The 19,737-nt window shown below is 44.1% G+C and overlaps 2 protein-coding genes and 1 long non-coding RNA gene across 4 annotated transcripts; 1 reads left to right on the top strand and 2 right to left on the bottom strand.

Annotated features, from left to right (window-relative positions):
• The first annotated feature begins 1,063 nt into the window (after positions 1-1,063).
• LOC130374136 (uncharacterized) lies at positions 1,064-3,988 on the top strand. Of its 2 annotated transcripts, XR_008893583.1 has the most exons (5): positions 1,064-1,261; positions 1,892-1,942; positions 2,026-2,070; positions 2,233-2,297; positions 2,389-3,988. It is a non-coding gene; the product is annotated as an uncharacterized LOC130374136 (long non-coding RNA). The 2 variants fall into 2 exon arrangements; XR_008893584.1 differs by having other exon boundaries at positions 1,744-2,297.
• LOC130374131 (L-rhamnose-binding lectin SML-like) lies at positions 3,971-7,939 on the bottom strand. Its single transcript, XM_056580729.1, has 9 exons — positions 7,848-7,939; positions 7,695-7,727; positions 7,541-7,585; positions 5,609-5,744; positions 5,268-5,371; positions 5,140-5,184; positions 4,891-5,029; positions 4,676-4,779; positions 3,971-4,575 (listed from the first exon to the last, which is right to left on the bottom strand). The coding sequence occupies exons 1-9, from the start codon at positions 7,876-7,878 to the stop codon at positions 4,565-4,567; spliced, it is 648 nt and encodes a 215-aa protein (XP_056436704.1). The 5' UTR covers positions 7,879-7,939; the 3' UTR covers positions 3,971-4,564.
• Positions 7,940-11,056: 3,117 nt separating this feature from the next.
• LOC130374133 (L-rhamnose-binding lectin SML-like) lies at positions 11,057-18,577 on the bottom strand. Its single transcript, XM_056580732.1, has 9 exons — positions 18,426-18,577; positions 18,279-18,311; positions 18,083-18,127; positions 13,821-13,956; positions 12,231-12,337; positions 12,103-12,147; positions 11,854-11,992; positions 11,642-11,742; positions 11,057-11,547 (listed from the first exon to the last, which is right to left on the bottom strand). The coding sequence occupies exons 1-9, from the start codon at positions 18,454-18,456 to the stop codon at positions 11,537-11,539; spliced, it is 648 nt and encodes a 215-aa protein (XP_056436707.1). The 5' UTR covers positions 18,457-18,577; the 3' UTR covers positions 11,057-11,536.
• Positions 18,578-19,737: the final 1,160 nt, after the last annotated feature.

Here is a 19,737-nt window from a genome sequence, read left to right on the forward strand (position 1 = left end):
AAAGAGGCACAGATAATCTACAGACCATGCTTCACAAAAGTTATCTAATAGATTTTTCAAATTCAAAACGGTTTGCCCACGACAGCCAATCAAATTCGACCGTGAAGCCGCCAAACAATAAGTAAGCCAATTTCTCAGCAGCCCTTAGACATATCGCTGTAATGAATGAAGTTGTGTTATAACTCCTCTCTCTTCACATGAATATATTTCAAACTTATTGTCAATGTCTGGTGATACTGTCAGACCTCCCCATATAGATAATCAATTATTTTTCATGGAAACATCGGAACTTGGCCGCTATGTTGAAAGTTGGCAAAATCAATAGTACATGTCCACAGGCCACAAATTCGGTCCAATCTTCATGAAACTTGTCCGATATGATCTTCAGCACAAGCTGAAAAAATGCGTTAAACAGCTTTTTTAAATTCCAAAACGTTTGGCCGTGACAGTCAATGGAACGTGATGGCGAAGCCGCCAAACAGGAAGTGAGCCCATTTCTCAGCAACTATTTTATCTATCATGCCAAACTTGCCCAACAGGAAATAAGCCAATTTCTCATCAGACCTTAGACCAGGGGTGCCCAACCAGTCGATCGCGGTCTACCAGTAGATCGCCGACAGATCCCAAGTCGATCGCGAGGGGTGAAGAAAAAAAAAAAAAAACGCCAAATTTTTTTTAATAAAATTTAATTTGCGCGGGACATATACGCGCGGTAGCGCATGTGCTGTTAACAGCAGTTGAAAGCCGTCAACAGTAGTTACACACTCCTAAACGTTGGCATGACTGAGGGGAAACAAGCTAAGACCTACCATTTTCACCCTGAGTGGGAGGAAGATTATTGATTATCGTTGAGAAGGTGCCGTGCGCAGACGGAATGAAACCCCCACTGAAGTTCGTAGGTTCACGATACAACCCCCGTCCCCCGTCCTGTCCCGTCAACAATTGTTCTCTACCCCCCCCCCCCCCCCCCCCGCTTGAAGGTAGGTTTGCTGGTAGATCTCGGGAGGTTGGCTACTTGAAAAGTAGATCTTGGGTCAAAAAAGGTTGGGCACCCCTGCCTTAGACATATCGTGACCAAACTTGGTTCAAAGACCCATGACCTCATCATGCGAGTAGGGTTCCAGCTGCAGCCCCGGAGAACAACACCCTGGCGTGACAACAACCCAGGCGCGACGGAAGTAATCTGGCGTGACGGAAGTGATTTTTTTTTATACTTTATTTTACACACCGCTGAATCGGAAACCAAAGATGAACCATGGAAGTAAGTGTGACTGTCAATATGCTTAATATATTGAGTAATATTCATGTTAAAGTCGTGCCGTGGTTTATTTACTTTTCGCTAAATTTGAATATAATAATACTGCGCCTTTCTTGTAAATTCTTCAGAAAATATTGTTGAATCTATTGATTTTTCAAAAGGCAGTCACGTTCCCCTGACGAGCCTATGTTAAAGACATTTCTAAAGGCAGTCACGTTCCCCTGACATGTTAAAAATTTTAGTCAAGTAGTCATGCGCTCATCACATGTCATCAGATCTGAAATATATGGAAAGTGTTTTCGAAAGTTATCATTCACTCTTAAGATTCCATTGGACGCCAGTGAAATGTGTTCATTTATGACATACAATGGCCACATAAATATTTTGCATGGTGACATGTGAGATAGTTGAAAATAACATAAAGCTTATCTCTTTGTAAAGGCTGCAGTAATTTAATAGATACTTTGTAAACCACTACATTACAGAGATCTCGCAGAGCAGCTTGTTCCAGGAACTTGGTTGAAGAAAACTGGATATGATATCGCAGTACATGCATTTTTTGTTGCCTAACTTTTAAGGAATAAATCGTTTTTAGATGTGTTTCTAATGTTATTTTTTACCTTCATTGCTCAGGGACTTCCACCACAGCCATATGGGAACGACTGTGGGATCTTCATGATTATGGTATACTCGGTCGCAGACTTAAAATGTACTGAACAGATATAACAACGCGTGTGAATGTCACCAATTACATTTTTCCATCACAGTACGCTTGGTACCTTGCCATGGAGGCACCATTCAACCTCACTGTTGTAAGTAGGCATTAAATTAAATGAAAAAAGAGCTGACGATTGAAAAGATACGTTTAAAATAAGAATTGGATTTTTGACGTATGTAAGGTTACAACATCGAAAAATTCATACTTGTATGCATATTTTATCATTGTCAATTCTTGGAATATCCCCTTACTTTAGAAAGACATGCCTGTCCTCAGTAAATGGTGGTGCACAGTACTGCTTGAGAACTTCCACCTGGATCGGTATGTTTTTGTTTATTTCAAATATGAATCTACACCTCAACCCCAACAAAATATGTATAATTTCTACAATAATTTCTCTTTATCTATACAGGCACGGCAGAAGGTTCCCACACTTCATGGAGGAGGCCAAACAAATGGCGGCTTGACTACTTCCACCAGTCTTCAGACTGAAGTGAAAAAGAGAAGTGAATGTTGACAAGCTGAACAAATCCGTCAAACAGCTTTTTTAAATTCCATACTGTCAAACACAGTCAAAATAACGTGATGGCGAAGACGCCAAACAGGAATAAAGCCCATTTCTCAGCAGCTCTTAAATAAATCATGCCAAACTTGCCAACCAGGAAATAAGTCAATTTCTCAGCAGCCGTTGGACATATCATAACCAAACTTGGTTGAACCCCATGAAATCATCATGGGGTCACCCAAACAATTTGGTGACATTTAACCTCAGGGGGACGGCAAACAGGAAGTGAGGTCAAATCTATGCACAGTGTTCGTGTATCTGAACCAAACTTGGCGCATATTCTTATGACTCTGTCCTGATGATGCCCAAATAATTTGATGACATTTGACCTCTACGGGGTCATTAAAAACACAGTGTGATCATATCTCAGTCTATCTTTACATTTTTGATGTGAAACTTGTTGAAAGTGCTGAAGGCCGTGTGTCTGAAGTAGATCTATCTTGTTGCTGTGGCTATTCTGGTAAATTGCAGACGGGTTGTGTTACCTTGCGACGACGTGCATGATCAACGCAACAAACGATCGCGAAAATACGTACGGCAACCATGATCCGTAGGCGGATGCATTGTTAGCAGCAAGTCTATTCCATCCCTTAGAATGCAACTTCAATGTATTTTCACTTTGATAACCATTTGCCAATAGCTTTCATTGTGGGTGAAATTACTGAGACGGTCATCATCTAGCCACCTACCCAATTATGTCTGGCCTCCAAAATTAGTTTATGGAGTCATATTCTGCTTGGCCCCCTCGTTGCTGCTCGCAGCTATATTTTAATATTGTGTTCTTATTTCTGCGATATGGCTTATAGTATTAGCCATTAATTATTATGTATTGTGGCAACCCGTCTCTGGCACAGCGCCCCTGGAGGCCCATGGGGCAGGTTGTGGAGGCGGTGTACCACAGATTTCCATCAGATGGCGCCAGTGAGAGCATTGGTGTCCAGCCAATTATTGAAATGCGGAGCACCTGAGGAGGCGCGAACCAGGCTCTCCTGGTTCGCGTGTGCGGAGGGTGACGGGATTCCACCCGGAGGAACGAGACTATGGATTCCTCAAAAGCTAGGTTTAATGGTAATGTACTTTCTGTTTGATTAAAAGTGTCGTTTTGGCTTTACGTTAGCTCCAGTTTGTGTGCTATTTGTAACAGGGCGGTTCACTCCCCAAGCCGGGTTGCCACAGTATGAACTCGTGAATGAACAGTCAACATGAAGATCATAACCTTTGTGTTGTTCTTGGAGAGTGAGAGCAGCATTCGTGTTACGGTCGAATGTAAACTAGTTCAATGGAGGTCTTTGGTCTGTCAGGATCAACACATCATCTGGGACAACGCAGCAGTGAAGAGCCACAGTACTTTTCCGTGTGCTGCCAATAAGGTCTTATCAAAGACCGAGACCATGTTACCATCTTTACATTCTTTGTAAAAGAAAAATTACAACGTTTTATACGTTTTACCAGAGACCACAGAGGAAGTCCCCTCCAGTTTATTCCAACATATTTTTATACGATCATTTCTACACCGCTGAGATCAATCTTTATGGACTCATAACGGTTTTAAGAGTTCTATGTTTTTCATTTTGAAGAGAATATTTATTTGAAGGGATTTTCAAAGTGAGATACTAATCCACTGTGTTGCATTAGTATCTCAGGGAAGGAAGAAGTCTGGCTATATAGATGAGATCGTGCTGAAACCAAACAGTAGCATGCTTTAATAATAAGGCTTTAATAAAAAGGCCTTGATAACCTCCGACCTCAGAAGGTCAATCTACTCGACATAGAATGGTGTAAATGGATCGGTAAAGGCATCAAAAGTTCTCACTGGTAGTATATGAAGGCCTACTTGTATGCACTTATGTTCTTTGTTTCACAACACACATGACTGCATGAGAGCCTGAGTTTGAATGTTGTAATAATCATTTAGTGCAAAAAGCAGAAAGCAAGATCAAGATTCATTCATCAGGTGGAGAGCTGGAGGGGGGGGCATGCGTCTCCAGATGTTGGTATTTGTCGTGTAGGCTTGCTGCTCTCCTCAGAGGGGATCTGTAGGATTGGAAAGCTCAGTATGAAGAACAGGTTCTATTAGAGAAGAGCTAAATCCACATTGTAGGAAAAAAAAAAAACGTTTGTTTCCAAAACTTACATTCACAGCTATAAGCCAGTTCCATGTACTTGGCGGTCCCAGAACAGGCATCCTGAAACACTGAGTTCACCGCATAGACGCTACAACGGCTTTTACCGTTACACCTGTGGAGACACGGTTGTTAACTCCTCTCACCAATCTGGAAGTCACCCAGTGACAGCTCTTCATTTGCTATGAATGTACATCTTAATAGGGAGAGGAATCAGGCTCAGTACCTTTCAGTTACAACTTGGTTCGCAGTAGGAGTAAAGCAGGTGATGTTATTGAATTTCCCGTCAGGAACACCTTGTATACAGGTGGTTCGGTCGGCGCGCCCATAGAACGCTCCAATGAGCGCTATCGTCTGGCCGCTGTCTGGGTGGGGAGCAGACAGGAAGAGAACCTCACATGTGAACTTGCAGGTGGAGATTAAGTATGGGTCTTTATTGTTGAGCACATCGTGACACATCAGTAGTGAATCCTACCACAGAAGAGTTCCACCTCCGAATCCTCACAAGCGACGACATGATCTGCACATAAACTCTGGTTAGACATCACACTCACACACATGGAGGTCCAGTGTTTCAGTACTTCACAGAGTGACAGGACTCACGTGCAGGGAGGCAGGTGTACGTGGTTTGGATGTATTTGTAGGTGTCAGGGCAGGGGTCACTGAAGATCGCTTTGTCCACCTCACAGACTTTCTTACCGTTACACCTTAACCAGGAACACACATCACTAATAAGACGAGAGATACAAATACCTGCAAGCAGACAACACTTTCTGGGCACCAAAACACATTGTTCTCTACTCATCTTTAACGTCAATTTACTCATCTTAACTGAAACTAATTCTTGTGATCGGGGATCACATTCCCCAAGAGACTGAAGGTGGCAGTACAACGTTACAGAGGGCCGCTGTAGGTTAGGGGAAGCCCTCAACACTGATAGTCACCTGTTTGCAAGGGCTTCCAGAGCGCTTGTTTGAGAGCATTCAGTGTTTTCCAGCTGTCCTGGGGGCCGGCCTTCACTACAGGTCCGTCTGTTAGTCCGTCCGTAGGCCACTGTGAGCACACTGACCACTCCGTGATCTGTTGGAAGGATTAGAGATTAACCAATGTTTTTATTTATCATTTAATCTTTGTTAAGATTTGCAAATTAGGCAATAACGTTGAAAGTAGGCCAATTGACAAAACGTAGGGGGTCCGTTTTGGGGTCACTGAATGTAGTTACAGAAATGTTCTCTTCTTTGCTGTGATGAGTAACTGAGTGTGTCTACAGCTCAACAGAAGCCTTTTTAAAACATATATATTTTCACATAAAATGTAGTAAACCTTGATGCCCTGATTACAAAAGAGACCAGACGCCTCCGTCTCTCTCTCTGAAGTCATTCTATGTGTGTATCTATTACCCCATGTTGATAATTATGGTAACCTTTAACAATGTTTGTCATCTGCATTTTATTGTATTGATTGAAAAACATTTGAAGCAGTGATTTTTCATGATTAGCTTGATAAACAAAATGTATATAAAAAGTTTAGCTTTGGAATGGATTTTCGGAAGGAAGCAGAGCGAATGGAGACTTCCGGTTTACTCTGAAAAACACGTCGGTTTATGTGCTGCCCATTTGTATGGTAAGCCCGCCCCAAAGAACAATGAATGTCTTCCCTGGGTAACTCGAAAATATACGTTTTTATTACAAGGAGATCATCCAACAGCGGTATTAATGTCTCATATTAATCTTCTTAGACAAAATGTATACATGAAAGGAACCGTTGTAATGGATTTATTTCTGCGGAATTATAAACTTCCCTTGTGCACCACAAAAATACGTCCTCCTAATCCGTCCCAAAGAAGAATAAATGCCATCCCTGGGTCCTTTAAAATGTTTTATTTGAACATCAACAGTTACATAAAATAGTACTAATCACAAAAGCTTAGACAACGCAAAGACTGTTATTCAAACTGACCGAAGATTACGAAAAATAATGCACATTTATCGCTATAAAGTGAATGCCGTCAATTATGTATGGGCAGTGACGTCATGCAGTTCCTAAAACAGTCGACTGGGGGCCGAACGGTCAAGTGAGTCGTACTGGGCGACCTGTGCAAACAACCTACTCTGTCTTTTAGGTTGAATAACACAATAGGGCTATAATTAAAATATATTTGTATTTCTACTGGGTTATTCAATAGTTGGTATTGCGAAATTGAAACAGCAAAAGATGAATCTGTAAAGGCAAAAATAAGGGGAGTGACTGTGTGTGTGTGTGTGTGTGTGTGTGTTTGTATCTATGTTTGTGTGTGTGTGTGTGTGTGTGTGTTTTAGGGGTCATTGCTCTGTAAATATTGGGTTTGATATCAGTGCAAACTGATTAAGAAATGGGTCATATTCCAATCTCAGCTGCTGTTGAATCCTGTCCATCTCTTTTCATTTGGATAGTTTCGATTCTGGGTCGAGGTTCCGACTGGAGCCAGTTCTGACCCCTCTTTTCCAGCGGTGCACTTCATAATATTTAGAGTCGATCATACTCTTTCAGTCTTGAACCGGGGAGCACAGTCTCCAAGACTTGACCGAGGGCCCTCATACCAAATCCCCAAAGCCTTTTAGTTTTGGACATGCCAACAATCTGTGGTGGACCTAACTGGGAGCTCATGTTTTACTCTCTGGTGGTCATCGTGCTTTGCGTCAGACACCAAGAAAGTAGGTCTATCATAGAGGCGAACTACCTGTAAATTGCTGAAAAACATATCGGTGTGTCAAGAGCATCCTGCTTTTCTGAGTATAGGCTTAACTGCACAGTGAGACACTTCCCTTTGACCTCATGTTTGCATTTCATTATTTCTGGCCCGGTCGTCCGAACCTTTCATTGACGGGTTTTCTTACCACAACTCAGTCGCTGCATCCGGTTCTCACAGGTGATGACGCTCTCTGTGGACATAGAGGATGTAGGCTTCAGAGAAGAGGACACACACACACACACACACACACACACACACACACACACACACACACACACACACACACACACACCCCTTACCTGCACTTGTAAGACAGCAGACTGCTGCCAAAACTAAAAAACAAACAAAATCATTATCACGTGTAAAAAAAAAAAACATATTTTCTGAAAGCCAGAGAGTGAATGTTGTGGGGTCCCGGGTCCCAGAAGGAGTGACTCCATGACAGTACTTACCGAGCGCTGAGCGCAGGAGAGAGCTGAGCATGGTTCCAGAGGTGTTGTTGGGAGCTCAGCAGGGCTGCTAATGCTTCCCCAAAGGGACACGGCTATTTATACAGAGAGGACTCAACAAGCCCCGCCCACACCCAGCGCCATGCAGGCAGGTGTGATGGTGACCTCACCAGAGAGAGGTCAAGGAAGGCTCTGCCTGAATGGAGTATACTTCCTATTGTTTAATATTGTGTTCTTATTTCTGCGATATGGCTTATAGTATTAGCCAAAAGTTAGTATGTATGAACTCGTGGACGAACAGTCAACATGAGGACCATAACCTTTGTGTTGTTCTTGGAGAGTGAGAGCAGCATAACCGTTAAGGTCGAATGTAAACAAGTTCACTGGAGGCCTTTGGTCTGTCAGGATCAATATGTCATCTGGGGACAACGCAGCAGTGAAGAGCCACAGTACCGTATTGGTCCGAATATAAGACGACCATGATTATAAGACGACCCCCCGTTTACAACACAAACATTTAGAAAAAAAGATTTGCAGACCAGCTAGGAATTCCTCCTAGCTGACTGGCATCTGTGAGACGTTGTTTTTGTGCTCGCCATCTTCTTACGTTGCACTCCGTGACCCCGAACTTCTTGGCAGCTTGGCAGTTGTTACTTGACTCAGCCTCATTGACTACCATTATTTCAAAATTGGCATCATAGCTCCTACGCTGTTGTGGATTGACCTGACCCACTTTTGAGCCACTTCTCTAAATGCTCACCCTGTCTTTCCATCTTTAAAACCTGGTAGCGATGGTTATTATATCATAACTCTAGGGCTATAATTGTAGGCATAGCCGTCTAGGCTCTGCCTCATGGGCTTGTCCCGTGCGCGTGTTGGCGCGCACTGAAATTTTCAACTATGCACCAATCAACGTGGGCACCACCCACATTACCCACGGTACCGTGTATAGAAGGCGGCGCAAACTGCCGACCATCCTCCACGCTTTTCTTTCAGCATTTGGAGGGTCAGCAGGTGGGAAACTAGACGGCTACGCCTACAATCATAGAGCTAGAGTTATAGTATCATAACTATCGTTCTATTTCATGTAGGCCTTATGGGCTAAGGCGAAGCTGCGAGCGGAGCCCCATCAATGCACTCCTGCTGGACCCGTCAAAAAACTTGAGTCACCGGGGCGCATAAGACTCAAAATAGCCGAGGATGTGCAGAACACAACAGCTTAATCAAAAACGAATTCCTCCTAGCTCAAGCAAGGCGATGATCAAGAGAAAAAAGTGAGTCACCCGGCGCCAGGGAAGTGGGACAGGAGGCGCACTGAGGCCCTGAAAAGGACCCCCTAGCTCTCATATGCCGCTTTTCCACCGCACATGTAGCTCGACTCGACACGACACGACTCGACACGACTCGACACGGTAGCAGCGCGGGTGCTTTTCCACCGCAAATAGTACCTCCGGGACGTGGGCGGGGTCGTCTGCGCGAAAGGGCCGTGACGTATTTTTGTACGCGACGCAAACAACACCTACGTAACCCACACATGGACAGAACCCACATAACAACAATGGAGAACATCGATGCGATGGTATTCGTGTTCGTATTATTAGCTGGCATGTTGAAGAAGTGGAATATGTTGGCTGCGGCGCTACTATGGCTGTTCTATCGTTACCAGCATGGTTGCCATGTCGCTCTCGTGACTTCGTCACACTCTCTGGCCAATCAGTGGCCGGCCGTCTGCCGACGTCACCTTTTAGCATCGGCTCAGCCGCTTGGAACCTAGAGCGAGGCGGTACTAGAAAAAGCAGCCACTTGAGGTATTAGATCGCGGTGGAAACGCAAAAAAGGCGAGCTGAGTCGAGTCGAGTCGTGTCGAGCTGGTACCATGCAGTGGAAAAGCGGCATTAGATGCGCTCTCCAGTGGCCCTGATAAGGACCCCCTAGCTCTCATAGATGCACTCTCCAGTGGCCCTGAAAAGGACCCCCTAGCTCTCATAGATGCGCTCTCCAGTGGCCCTATAAAGGACCCCCTAGCTCTCATAGATGCGCTCTCCAGTGGCCCTGAAGAGGGCCGTTGGTCCGTCGCCTCGCCCACGCCGCTGCCACCGGTTTGAAGGTTCAAAGTCATTCTTCTTCTTCGTAGATCAGTACAATTGCTGAAATAAAAGGGAGGATGAGCGGCGGTATGCGCCGCCTTGTATTCACCGTACCGTGGGAAATGTGGGCGGTGCCCACGTTGATTGGTGCGTAGTTGAAATTTTCAGTGCCCGCGAGAACGCGCACGGGACAAGCCCATGAGGCGAAGCCTAGACGGCGTAGCCTACATGAAATAGAACGGGCTGGTTGTTAAAGGGACACTGTGTAATATTTTAAGTCATTTATTACCTCAAATCAACGTATTCATTCATAAATAAGTCCTCATTGGTGTAAAATTATTTCTGCCAAAAATCTCGCTTATCCTCCTGAGCGAAGAATAACTAATATGTAGTTACATAGGACGGGTAGGCTTCACGGAGGCTTCCATGTTCTTCCGGTCTATGAACTGCCGAGAGGGACCAAAAGCACTACGTGGTACAGGAAATGCAACTCGTTTTCACTCTGAGCCAGCGTGAATGATGACTGAAATAATTCACTATCTTGCTCGAGGAGTAATTACTCATACATCATTAGCTTACACTAATGATTCAATGCAGTTTGAAATTTGTTTGAAATAACGAACCTCATCATCACTCGAATGACTCGATGAGGTATTATTGGATGTCATGACACTGCTTCTTGGCACATACTGCCCACCGTAGTTTTTCGAACAAGCAAGCACTATTAGTTTGAATGCAATATACAATTGTACCACTAGATGGGAGTCATTTTTACACAGTGTCCCTTTAAGGATGCTGGACTACTTCTTCCCGGAACCAGTTTTTGGCGCCACCTGGGGCCGCGAATGTGTCGACATTTAAAGGGAGAGGCGAAGAAGATAAGCTGCGCTCTGAATACTAGACCCCGAATATAAGACGACCCGACTTTTTCTGACCTATTTCGAGGGGTCTTATATTCCATTACGGTACTTTTCCTTGTGCTGCCAATAAGGTCTTATCATAGACCGAGACCATGTTACCATCTTTACATTCTTTGTAAAATAAATATTACAACGTTTTATACGTTTTACCAGAGACCACAGAGGAATTCCCCTCCAGTTTATTCCAACATATTTTTATATGATCATTTCTACACCGCTGAGATCAATCTTTATCTCATTACGGTTTTAAGAGTTCTATGTTTTTAATTTTGAAGAGAATGTTTGTTTGAAGAGATTTTCAAAGTGTGTGGATCCAGTGTCTTGGATTAGTATCTCAGGGAAGGAAGAAGTCTGGCTATATAGATGAGATCGGGCTGAAGCTTTAATAATGAGGCCTTGATAACCTCCGACCTAAGAAGGTCAACCTAGTAGACATAGAATGGTGTATATGGATCGGTAAAGACATCAAAAGTTCTCACTGGTAGAAGATGAAGGCCTACTTGTATGCACTGATGTTCTTTGTTTCACAACACACATGACTGCATCAGAGCATGAGTTTGAATTTTGTAATAATCATTTAATGCAAAAAGGATCAAGATTCATTCATCAGGTGGAGAGCTGGAGAGCTGGGGGGGGGCATGTGTCTCCAGATGTTGGTGTTGGTAGTGTAGGCCTGCTGCTCTCCTCAGATGGGATCTGTAGGATTGGAAAGCTCAGTATGAAGAACAGGTTGTATTAGAGAAGAGCTAAATCCACATTGTAGGAAAAAATGTTTACTTCCAAAACTTACATTGACAGGTATAAGCCAGTTCCATGTACTTGAAGGTCCCAGAACAGGGATCCTGAAACACTGAGTTCACCGCATGGACGCTACAACGGCTACCGTTGCACCTGTGGAGACACGGTTGTTAACTCCTCTCACCAATCTGGAAGTCACCCAGCGACAGCTCTTTATTATCTATGAATGTACATTTTAACAGGGAGAGGAATCAGGATCAGTACCTTTCAGTTACAACTTGGTTCGCAGTAGGAGCAAAGCAGTCGATTTTATTTAATTTCTTGTCAGGAACATTGTATATACAGGTGGTTCGGTCGGCGCGCCCATAGAACGCTCCAATGAGCGCTATCGTCTGGCCGCCGTCTGGGTGGGGAGCAGACAGGAAGAGAACCTCACATGTGAACTTGCAGGTGGAGATGAAATATGAGTCTTGATTGTCGAGCACATTGTGACACATCGGTGGTGAATCCTACCACAGATGACTTCCGCCTTGGAATGCTCACAGGCGACGACATGATCTGCACATAAACACTGGTTAGACATCACACTCACACACATGGAGGTCCAGTGTTTCAGTACTTCACAGAGTGACAGGACTCACGTGCAGGGAGGCAGGTGTACGTGGTTTGGATGTATTTGTGGGTGCCAGGGCAGGGGTCGGCACCGAAGATAGTTTTGTCCACTTCACAGACTTTCCTACCATTACACCTTAAACAGGAACACACATCACTAATAAGACGAGAGATACAAATACCTGCAAGCAAACAACACTGTCTGGGCACCAAAACACATTGTTCTCTACTGGGGATGCAAATTATCGAGTAATTCATTAATCGATAGTTGTTTCATCTTATCGATCGATGATCGATTAATTGATAAGCGGTAATTCTTCTGAGAAGCTGAATTTCCTTCTGAATGTGACACATTTAGGTGGTAATTCAACGAAGTTGTTAAGTTGTTGTACCCTTAAAATACTTTCACATATTGTGCGTTTGGCGTCTTTGTCGTCATTAACCAACTTAAAGTGGCTCTGTCACGTTAAAATTGTACCCGGGGCGAAAATAGTACCGGCCTACGTCATCTGTTGTTTACATCTTGACAACCTGCCTGGTAACAGACGAAGCGATCGTCTGTTGCCGGGCAGGTTGCAAAAAACATTCGGCTCATGTTTCCAAAAGACGCAATAACATAACACAGATAACGGATCGATAGATAACATTTGTTTTTACTTCACATTTGTATTGTATTTAATTGTTTAATCGAATAGCAACAGACGACGCGATCGTCTGTTGCCGAGAAACGGGCGATCGCGTCAAAAGACGTAGGAAGGTTCTTGAACATTCGCGAACTTTCATGCTCTTTCATTGCACTCCTTCATTGAGCCTGACAAGACAGAACACTTATTTTACCATTAACATTTATTGGCGTTGCTAACTTTATATTTGTATTGTATTTAATTGTTTAATCGCATTTATGAATGTTCAAGAACCTTCCTACGTCATTTGACGCGATCGCCCGTTTCCCGGCAACAGACGATCGCGTCGTCTTTTGCTATTCGATTAAACAATTAAATACAATACAAATATAAAGTAAAAACAAGTGTTATCGAGCGATCCGTTATCTGTATTATGTTATTTCGTCTTTTGGAAACATGAGCCGAATGTTTTTTGCAACCTGCCCGGCAACAGACGATCGTGTCGTCTGTTACCAGGCAGGTTGTCAAGATGTAAACAACAGATGACGTAGGCCGGTAAAATTTTCGCCCCCGGTACAATTTTAACGTGACAGCTCCATACTGCACTCCGTTTTGCCCTCTTCATCGTGTCAGTGTCCCGCTTTTCGTTTGTCTTGTCCTGCTTCGCTTGTGTTCCCGCTTGTGTTCCCGCGTGTGCGTCAAGTACGTCTGGCGTCAAGCGCGCCCTCACGTGGACGGTTGGGGAATTACGGGTTAAAAATGCGATTAATTGCAAGTAATTTATTTTCATCGAGTAATCTCTTATCGACAATTAATCGATAATCGATTAATTGTTTGCACCCCTATTCTCTACTCATCTTTAATGTCAATTTACTCATTTTAACTGAAACTCATTCTTGAGTTTGGGGATCACATTCCCCAAGAGACTGAAGGCGGCAGTACAACGTTACAGAGTGCCGCTGTAGGTTAGGGGAAGCCCTCATCACTGATAGTCACCTGTTTGCAAGGGCTTCCAGAGCGTCTGTTTTAGAGCATGCAATGTTGGCCAACTGTCCTGAAGGTTTGCCCTCACTGCATTCCTGTCCGTCAGTCCGTCCGTAGGCCACTGTGAGCACACTGACCACTCCTTGATCTGTGGGAGAGATTAGAGATTCCTTTTATATTTTATTTATAATTTTGCTACTCTTAAGATTAGCAAATTAGGCAATAACGTTGAAAGTAGGCCAATTGACAAAACTTTGGGGGTCCGTTTTAGGGTCACTGGAGGAAGTTACAGAAATGTTCTCTTCTTTGCTGTGATGAGTAACTGAGTTTCTACAGCTCAACAGAAGAATGTCATGCCTGCTCCAACTACCGAACCACAGGAGATGGTCCAGGGAATGTGAAATCCATTTTAGTAAATGGCTTTTGTTAGCGGAGGATAATCATGTAAAATAATGTTCATTATTATCAACCAACCGATCATATTATCAAACAGTATAAAACAGACCCCTGGTCTCTGGCTCACTCCTAAGCGTCCTTGTATCCTAATGATATCACTTTTTATAGTATTTATAGTATATTATCTTCAAAATCTAGGGATCCTTAATGCCCTTATTTATATGAAAGAGACCAGACATCTCCATCTCTCTCTCAAGGCATTCTTTGACCCTGCACACAATAACCTTTCAAATAACTTATTGTATCTATGCCCCCATGTTGATCATTTTAGTAACCTTAACAATGCTTTTCTTATGCATTTTATTTTATTGATTGCATTTAGGCTTTAAAAACATTTGAAAGCTGTTATTGGGGTGCGAACCGACTCGGATCTCGGATCTGACGCCGCGCCCACACTTCAAGCGTTTTATTATTTCGCTCGGTCGTTGGAGGAAAACATGGACGCCACCCGGAAAGCTGTTGTCGCTGTAGCATTGGCAGAGGACCAGGCGCTCCAAAATAGGTAGGCTATAGGCCATAGGCAGAGATACGGACGCAGTAAGGTATTGCAGTAATACGAGTGATTGAAATTGCCATTTAAACCACCAAAGCGGTCCAAGCACAATGATAACAGTTCATACTTCAAGTCAAACTGGGCGCAGCCATCTCAAATTCTGTCTCGGAATTTTGCTCGGTCACCACTGAGGCTACGTTAACATGATGACGGTCTGAACACAAGACGCAAAAGTGGCGTTGCGTCTTCACTTTTTATTCCACGGTTAGACAAGCGTTTTCGGGAGGAAATCTGCGTGCATACGGTGACGCAAAAGTGTGTGGAATTCGATTGGGTATGCATGTCAGGCGGATAGATGGCGCTGTGATACACTATAACACAACACCGCCATGTCTGAGCGCATGCGTAGAATCTTCCTTCTCTTATCTGCGCCGCGAAAACCAAAACATAATTACTAGAGCTGTCAGTTAAACGCGTTATTAATGGCGTTAACGCAAACCAATTTTAACGGCGTTAATTTTTTTATCGCGCGATTAACGCAATTATTATATTTAAAAAAAAACTAAAAAAAAACATTTCTTTGGCTCAAAACAAAGAAGCAGTAGCCTGACTGCTATGTTCAAATGACATTTGTTCAAAGCAGTCGTTTAATTGCACTATAGGCTCTTTTTTTGTATCGTCCTGTTTTGATCAGTATATGCCAATGTTGTTATCAATAAAAAATCATTTGCACAAGGCAAGCCGATGCACTTCACCATGTTGATAAGAGAATTAAAATGAGAAGAATTATGGGACAAAAAAATCAAGGGATATTTAGCATAAAAAAATAATCTGTGATTAATTGCGATTAATCGTGAGTTAACTATGACATTAATGCGATTAATCACGATTAAATATTTTAATCGCTTGACAGCTCTAATAATTACAGATCCCTCTCTGTTCAGTAATAATATCTGTACATTTCGTGGAAAGACTCCTGTAAGTTTATTAGAGCTGCCAGAGCAACTTGACGGTGCGACGCATGGAAATAATCCGACATGTTAGTTTATTTCCCGGTACTGGGGCATGTATGTGACGTAAACGCGTACGCGACGTGAGCAGATCTGAGCAGAGTTTTGCGTCTTGGCAGTGTAGACGGAAACGCTACGGCGGAGCGTTTAAGATTTCCACTCTGTAGGGTGGTTTCAGATTTTTGCATTTCTAAGCCCCGAAGACGCCGTCACCGTCTAAACGAAAGGCACTTTCGATTTAATATTTTGTCGTTTTTACCCCCAAGTGTCCTCGTGTAAACGGGGCCTAAGTTCAACCGAGATGGCGAGTTTGCCGTCCGAGGGAAAGGGGCGTGTTCGTGTGTGTCGCTAGGCAACGTCCTACCTCCGAGACCGATGGATAATAAAACACACCATTTGCTTTGGAGTGGATTTTCGGGCGGAAGCAGTGCGAACACAGACTTCCGGTTTCCCCTGAAAAACCCATCGGCTAGATGGTGCTATCATTTGTATGGTGCACCTGCCCGCTCGTTAGTCCGTCCCAAAGAAAAATAAATGTCCTCCCTTGGTCACTCGAGAATATACCTTTTTATTACAAGGACATCATCCAACAGCGGTATTAATGTGTCATGATAATTTTCTTCGACAAAATGTATATCTGAAAGGAACCGTTTGAATGGATACATTTCAGCGGAATTATAAACTTCCCTTGTGCACCACGAAAATCCGTCCTCCTTATCCAGGCATGTCCAAAGTCCGGCCCGTGGGCCAATCTTGGCACGGGGTTATATTTTATATGGCCCGCGGCTCCCTTACGAAAATGCATTATTTATGGTCCGCCAGCCCGCCACCGTTGCAATTTCTCTTTTCCCCACATGGTGGCAGCAGCATTCTGGCGCTAGCCACATCCGCGACCCCCATGAACCTGACCCCTCCCCCCCACAGGTAGGATAATAAGGGTTAGCAATTGCATGGACGTATTCCTACAACCAACTCATACATTTATGGTGCGTTTTAATATCCATCCGTCTCGGAGCTCCGAGGACGTTGCCTAGCGACACGCACAAACACGCCCCTTTTCCTCGGAAGTCGATCTCGCCATCTCGTTTGAACTCAGCGGTGACCGAGCGAGGCTTCCGAGATAGAATTGAAGATGGATGCGCCCAGTGTGACATGTAGTGAACTGTTTTCATTGTGTTTGGAACGCTTTGGTGGTTTAAATCGCAATTTCAATCACTCGTATTGCTGTAATAACTTACATATGCAGAAGATACATTGAAACATGAAATGAAGTGAAAATTTTAGAAGTTCAAATGGCTGCGTTTTCGTACGGTGAAAACGCACCGTTTCATTTATATTATTTCGTAGTCCTGAAATAATATAAATGAAAACAGTAGTAGTAGTCTGCCAATGCTACCGCAACAATAGCTTTCCGGGTGGCGTCCATGTTTTTCTCCGACGACCTACGCTCAAAACATAATAAAACGATTTTAGTGTGGGCGTGGCGTCCGATCCGTCGACAGGGCCAAACGGTCACGTGGTTCGTACTGGGCGACCTGTACAAACCACCTACTCTATCGTTCAGGTTGAATAAAACAATATTATTAAATATATTTGTATTTTTACTGTGTTATTCTATAATTGGTATTGTGAAATTGAAACGGCAAAAGATGAATCGGTGAAGGCCAAAATAAGTAAGGTGTGTGTGTGTGTGTGTGTGTGTGTGTGTGTGTGTGTGTGTGTGTGTGTGTGTGTGTGTGTGTGTGTGTGTGTGTGTGTGTGTGTGTGTGTGTGTGTGTGTGTGTGTGTGTGTGTGTGTGTGTTTTAGGGGTCATTGCTCTGTAAATATTGTGTTTGATATCAGTGCAAACTGATTAAGAAATGGGTCATGTTCCAATCTCAGCTGCTGTTGAATCCTGTCCATCTCTTTTCATTTGGATAGTTTCGGTTCTGGGTCGAGGTTCCGGCTGGAGCCAGTTCTGACCCCTCTTTTCCAGCGGTGCACTTCAATAATATTTAGAGTCGATCATACTCTTTCAGTCTTGAACCGGGGAGCACAGTCTCCAAGACTTGACCGAGGGCCCTCATACCAAATCCCCAAAGCCTTTTAGTTTTGGACATGCCAACGTGCTTCGCGTCAGACACCAAGAAAGTAGGGCTGTCATAGAAGCAAACTACCTGGAAGTCTCTGAATAAACATATCAGTGTGTCAAGAGCATCCTGCTTTTCTGAGTATAGGCTTAACTGCACAGTGAGACACTTCCCTTTGACCTCATGTTTGCATTTTGTTCTTTCTGGCCCGGTCGTCCGATCCTTTCATTAACGGGTTTTCTTACCACAACTCAGTCGCTGCATCCGGCCCTCACAAGTGATGACGGTCTCTGTGGAAATAGAGGATAACTGGTTCAGAGAAGAGGACACACACACACACACACACACACACACACACACACACACACACACACACACACACACACACACACACACACACACACACACACACACACACACACACACACACACACACCTTACCTGCACTTGTAAGACAGCAGACTGCTGCCAAAACTAAAAAACAAATAAAATCATTATCACGTGTAAAAAACATATTTTCTGAAAGCCAGAGAGTGAATGTAGTGGGGTCCCGGGTCCCAGAAGGTGTGACTCCATGACAGTACTTACCGAGCGCTGAGCGCAGGAGAGAGCTGAGCATGGTTCCAGAGGTGTTGGTGGGAGCTCAGCAGGGCTGCTAATGCTTCCCCCAAAGGGACACGGCTATTTATACAGAGAGGACTCAACAAGCCCTGCCCACACCCAGCGCCATGTAGGCGCTGGGTGTTCTTATTTCTGCGATAGGGCTTATAGTATTAGCCAAAAGTTAGTATGTATGAACTCGTGGATGAACAGTCAACATGAGGATTATAACCTTTGTGTTGTTCTTGGAGAGTGAGGGCAGCATTAGTGTTACGGTCGAATGTAAACAAGTTCACTGGAGGCCTTTGGTCTGTCAGGATCAATATGTCATCTGGGGACAACGCAGCATTGAAGAGCCACAGTACCGTATTGGTCCGAATATAAGACGACCCTGATTATAAGACGACCCCCCGTTTACAACCCAAACATTTAGAAAAAAAGATTTGCAGACCAGATTTGCACTGACTGGCATCTGTGAGACGTTGTTTTTGTGCTCGCCATTTTCTTACGTTACACTCCGTGACCCCGAACTTCTTGGCAGCTTGGCAGTTGTAACTTGACTCAGCCTCATTGACGACCATTATTTAAAAATTGGCATCATAGCTCCTACGCTGTTGTGGATTGACCTGACCCACTTTTGAGCCACTTCTCTAAATGCTCACCCTGTCTTTCCATCTTTAAAACCTGGTAGCGATAGTTATTATATTATAACTCTAGGGCTATAATTGTAGGCATAGCCGTCTAGGCTCTGCCTCATGGGCTTGTTCCGTGCGCGTGTTTGCGCGCACTGAATTGTTCAACTATGCACCAATCAACGTGGGCACCACCCACATTACCCACGGTAACGTGTATATAAGGCGGCGCAAACTGCCGCCCATCCTCCATGCTTTTCTTTCAGCATTTGGAGGGTCAGCCGGTGGGAAACTAGACGGCGACGCCTACAATCATAGAGCTAGAGTTATAATATCATAACTATCAAATTCCTCCTAGCTCAAGCAAGGCGATGATCAAGAGAAAAAAGTGAGTCACCCGGCGCCAGGGAAGTGGGACAGGAGGCACACTGAGGCCCTGAAAAGGACCCCCTAGCTCTCATAGATGCGCTCTCCAGTGGCCCTGAAAAGGACCCCCTAGCTCTCATAGATGCACCCTCCAGTGGCCCTGAAAAGGACCCCCTAGCTCTCATAGATGCGCTCTCCAGTGGCCCTGATAAGGACCCCCTAGCTCTCATATGCCGCTTTTCCACTGCTAGGTACCAGCTCGACACGACTCGACTCGACTCAGCTCGCCTTTTTTGCGTTTC

The sequence above is a fragment of the Gadus chalcogrammus genome, chromosome 21 (assembly GCF_026213295.1).
Source record: "Gadus chalcogrammus isolate NIFS_2021 chromosome 21, NIFS_Gcha_1.0, whole genome shotgun sequence".
In the NCBI taxonomy this organism is placed as follows: domain Eukaryota; kingdom Metazoa; phylum Chordata; class Actinopteri; order Gadiformes; family Gadidae; genus Gadus; species Gadus chalcogrammus.

What these genes read in the sequence shown, in the direction of transcription:
- LOC130374131 (XM_056580729.1), bottom strand. Translation starts at nt 7,878, where the DNA reads ATGCTCAGCTCTCTCCTGCGCTCAGCGCTCG. An exon ending in TCTCCTGCGCTCAGCGCTCG is followed by an intron (nt 7,728 to 7,847) that starts GTAAGTACTGTC and finishes TTTGTTTTTTAG; the next exon opens with TTTTGGCAGCAGTCTGCTGT. An exon ending in AACCAAGTTGTAACTGAAAG is followed by an intron (nt 4,780 to 4,890) that starts GTACTGAGCCTG and finishes GTGTCTCCACAG; the next exon opens with GTGTAACGGTAAAAGCCGTT.
- LOC130374133 (XM_056580732.1), bottom strand. Translation starts at nt 18,456, where the DNA reads ATGCTCAGCTCTCTCCTGCGCTCAGCGCTCG. An exon ending in CTGCTGTCTTACAAGTGCAG is followed by an intron (nt 18,128 to 18,278) that starts GTAAGGTGTGTG and finishes CTATTTCCACAG; the next exon opens with AGACCGTCATCACTTGTGAG. An exon ending in GTACACCTGCCTCCCTGCAC is followed by an intron (nt 12,148 to 12,230) that starts GTGAGTCCTGTC and finishes GTTTATGTGCAG; the next exon opens with ATCATGTCGTCGCCTGTGAG.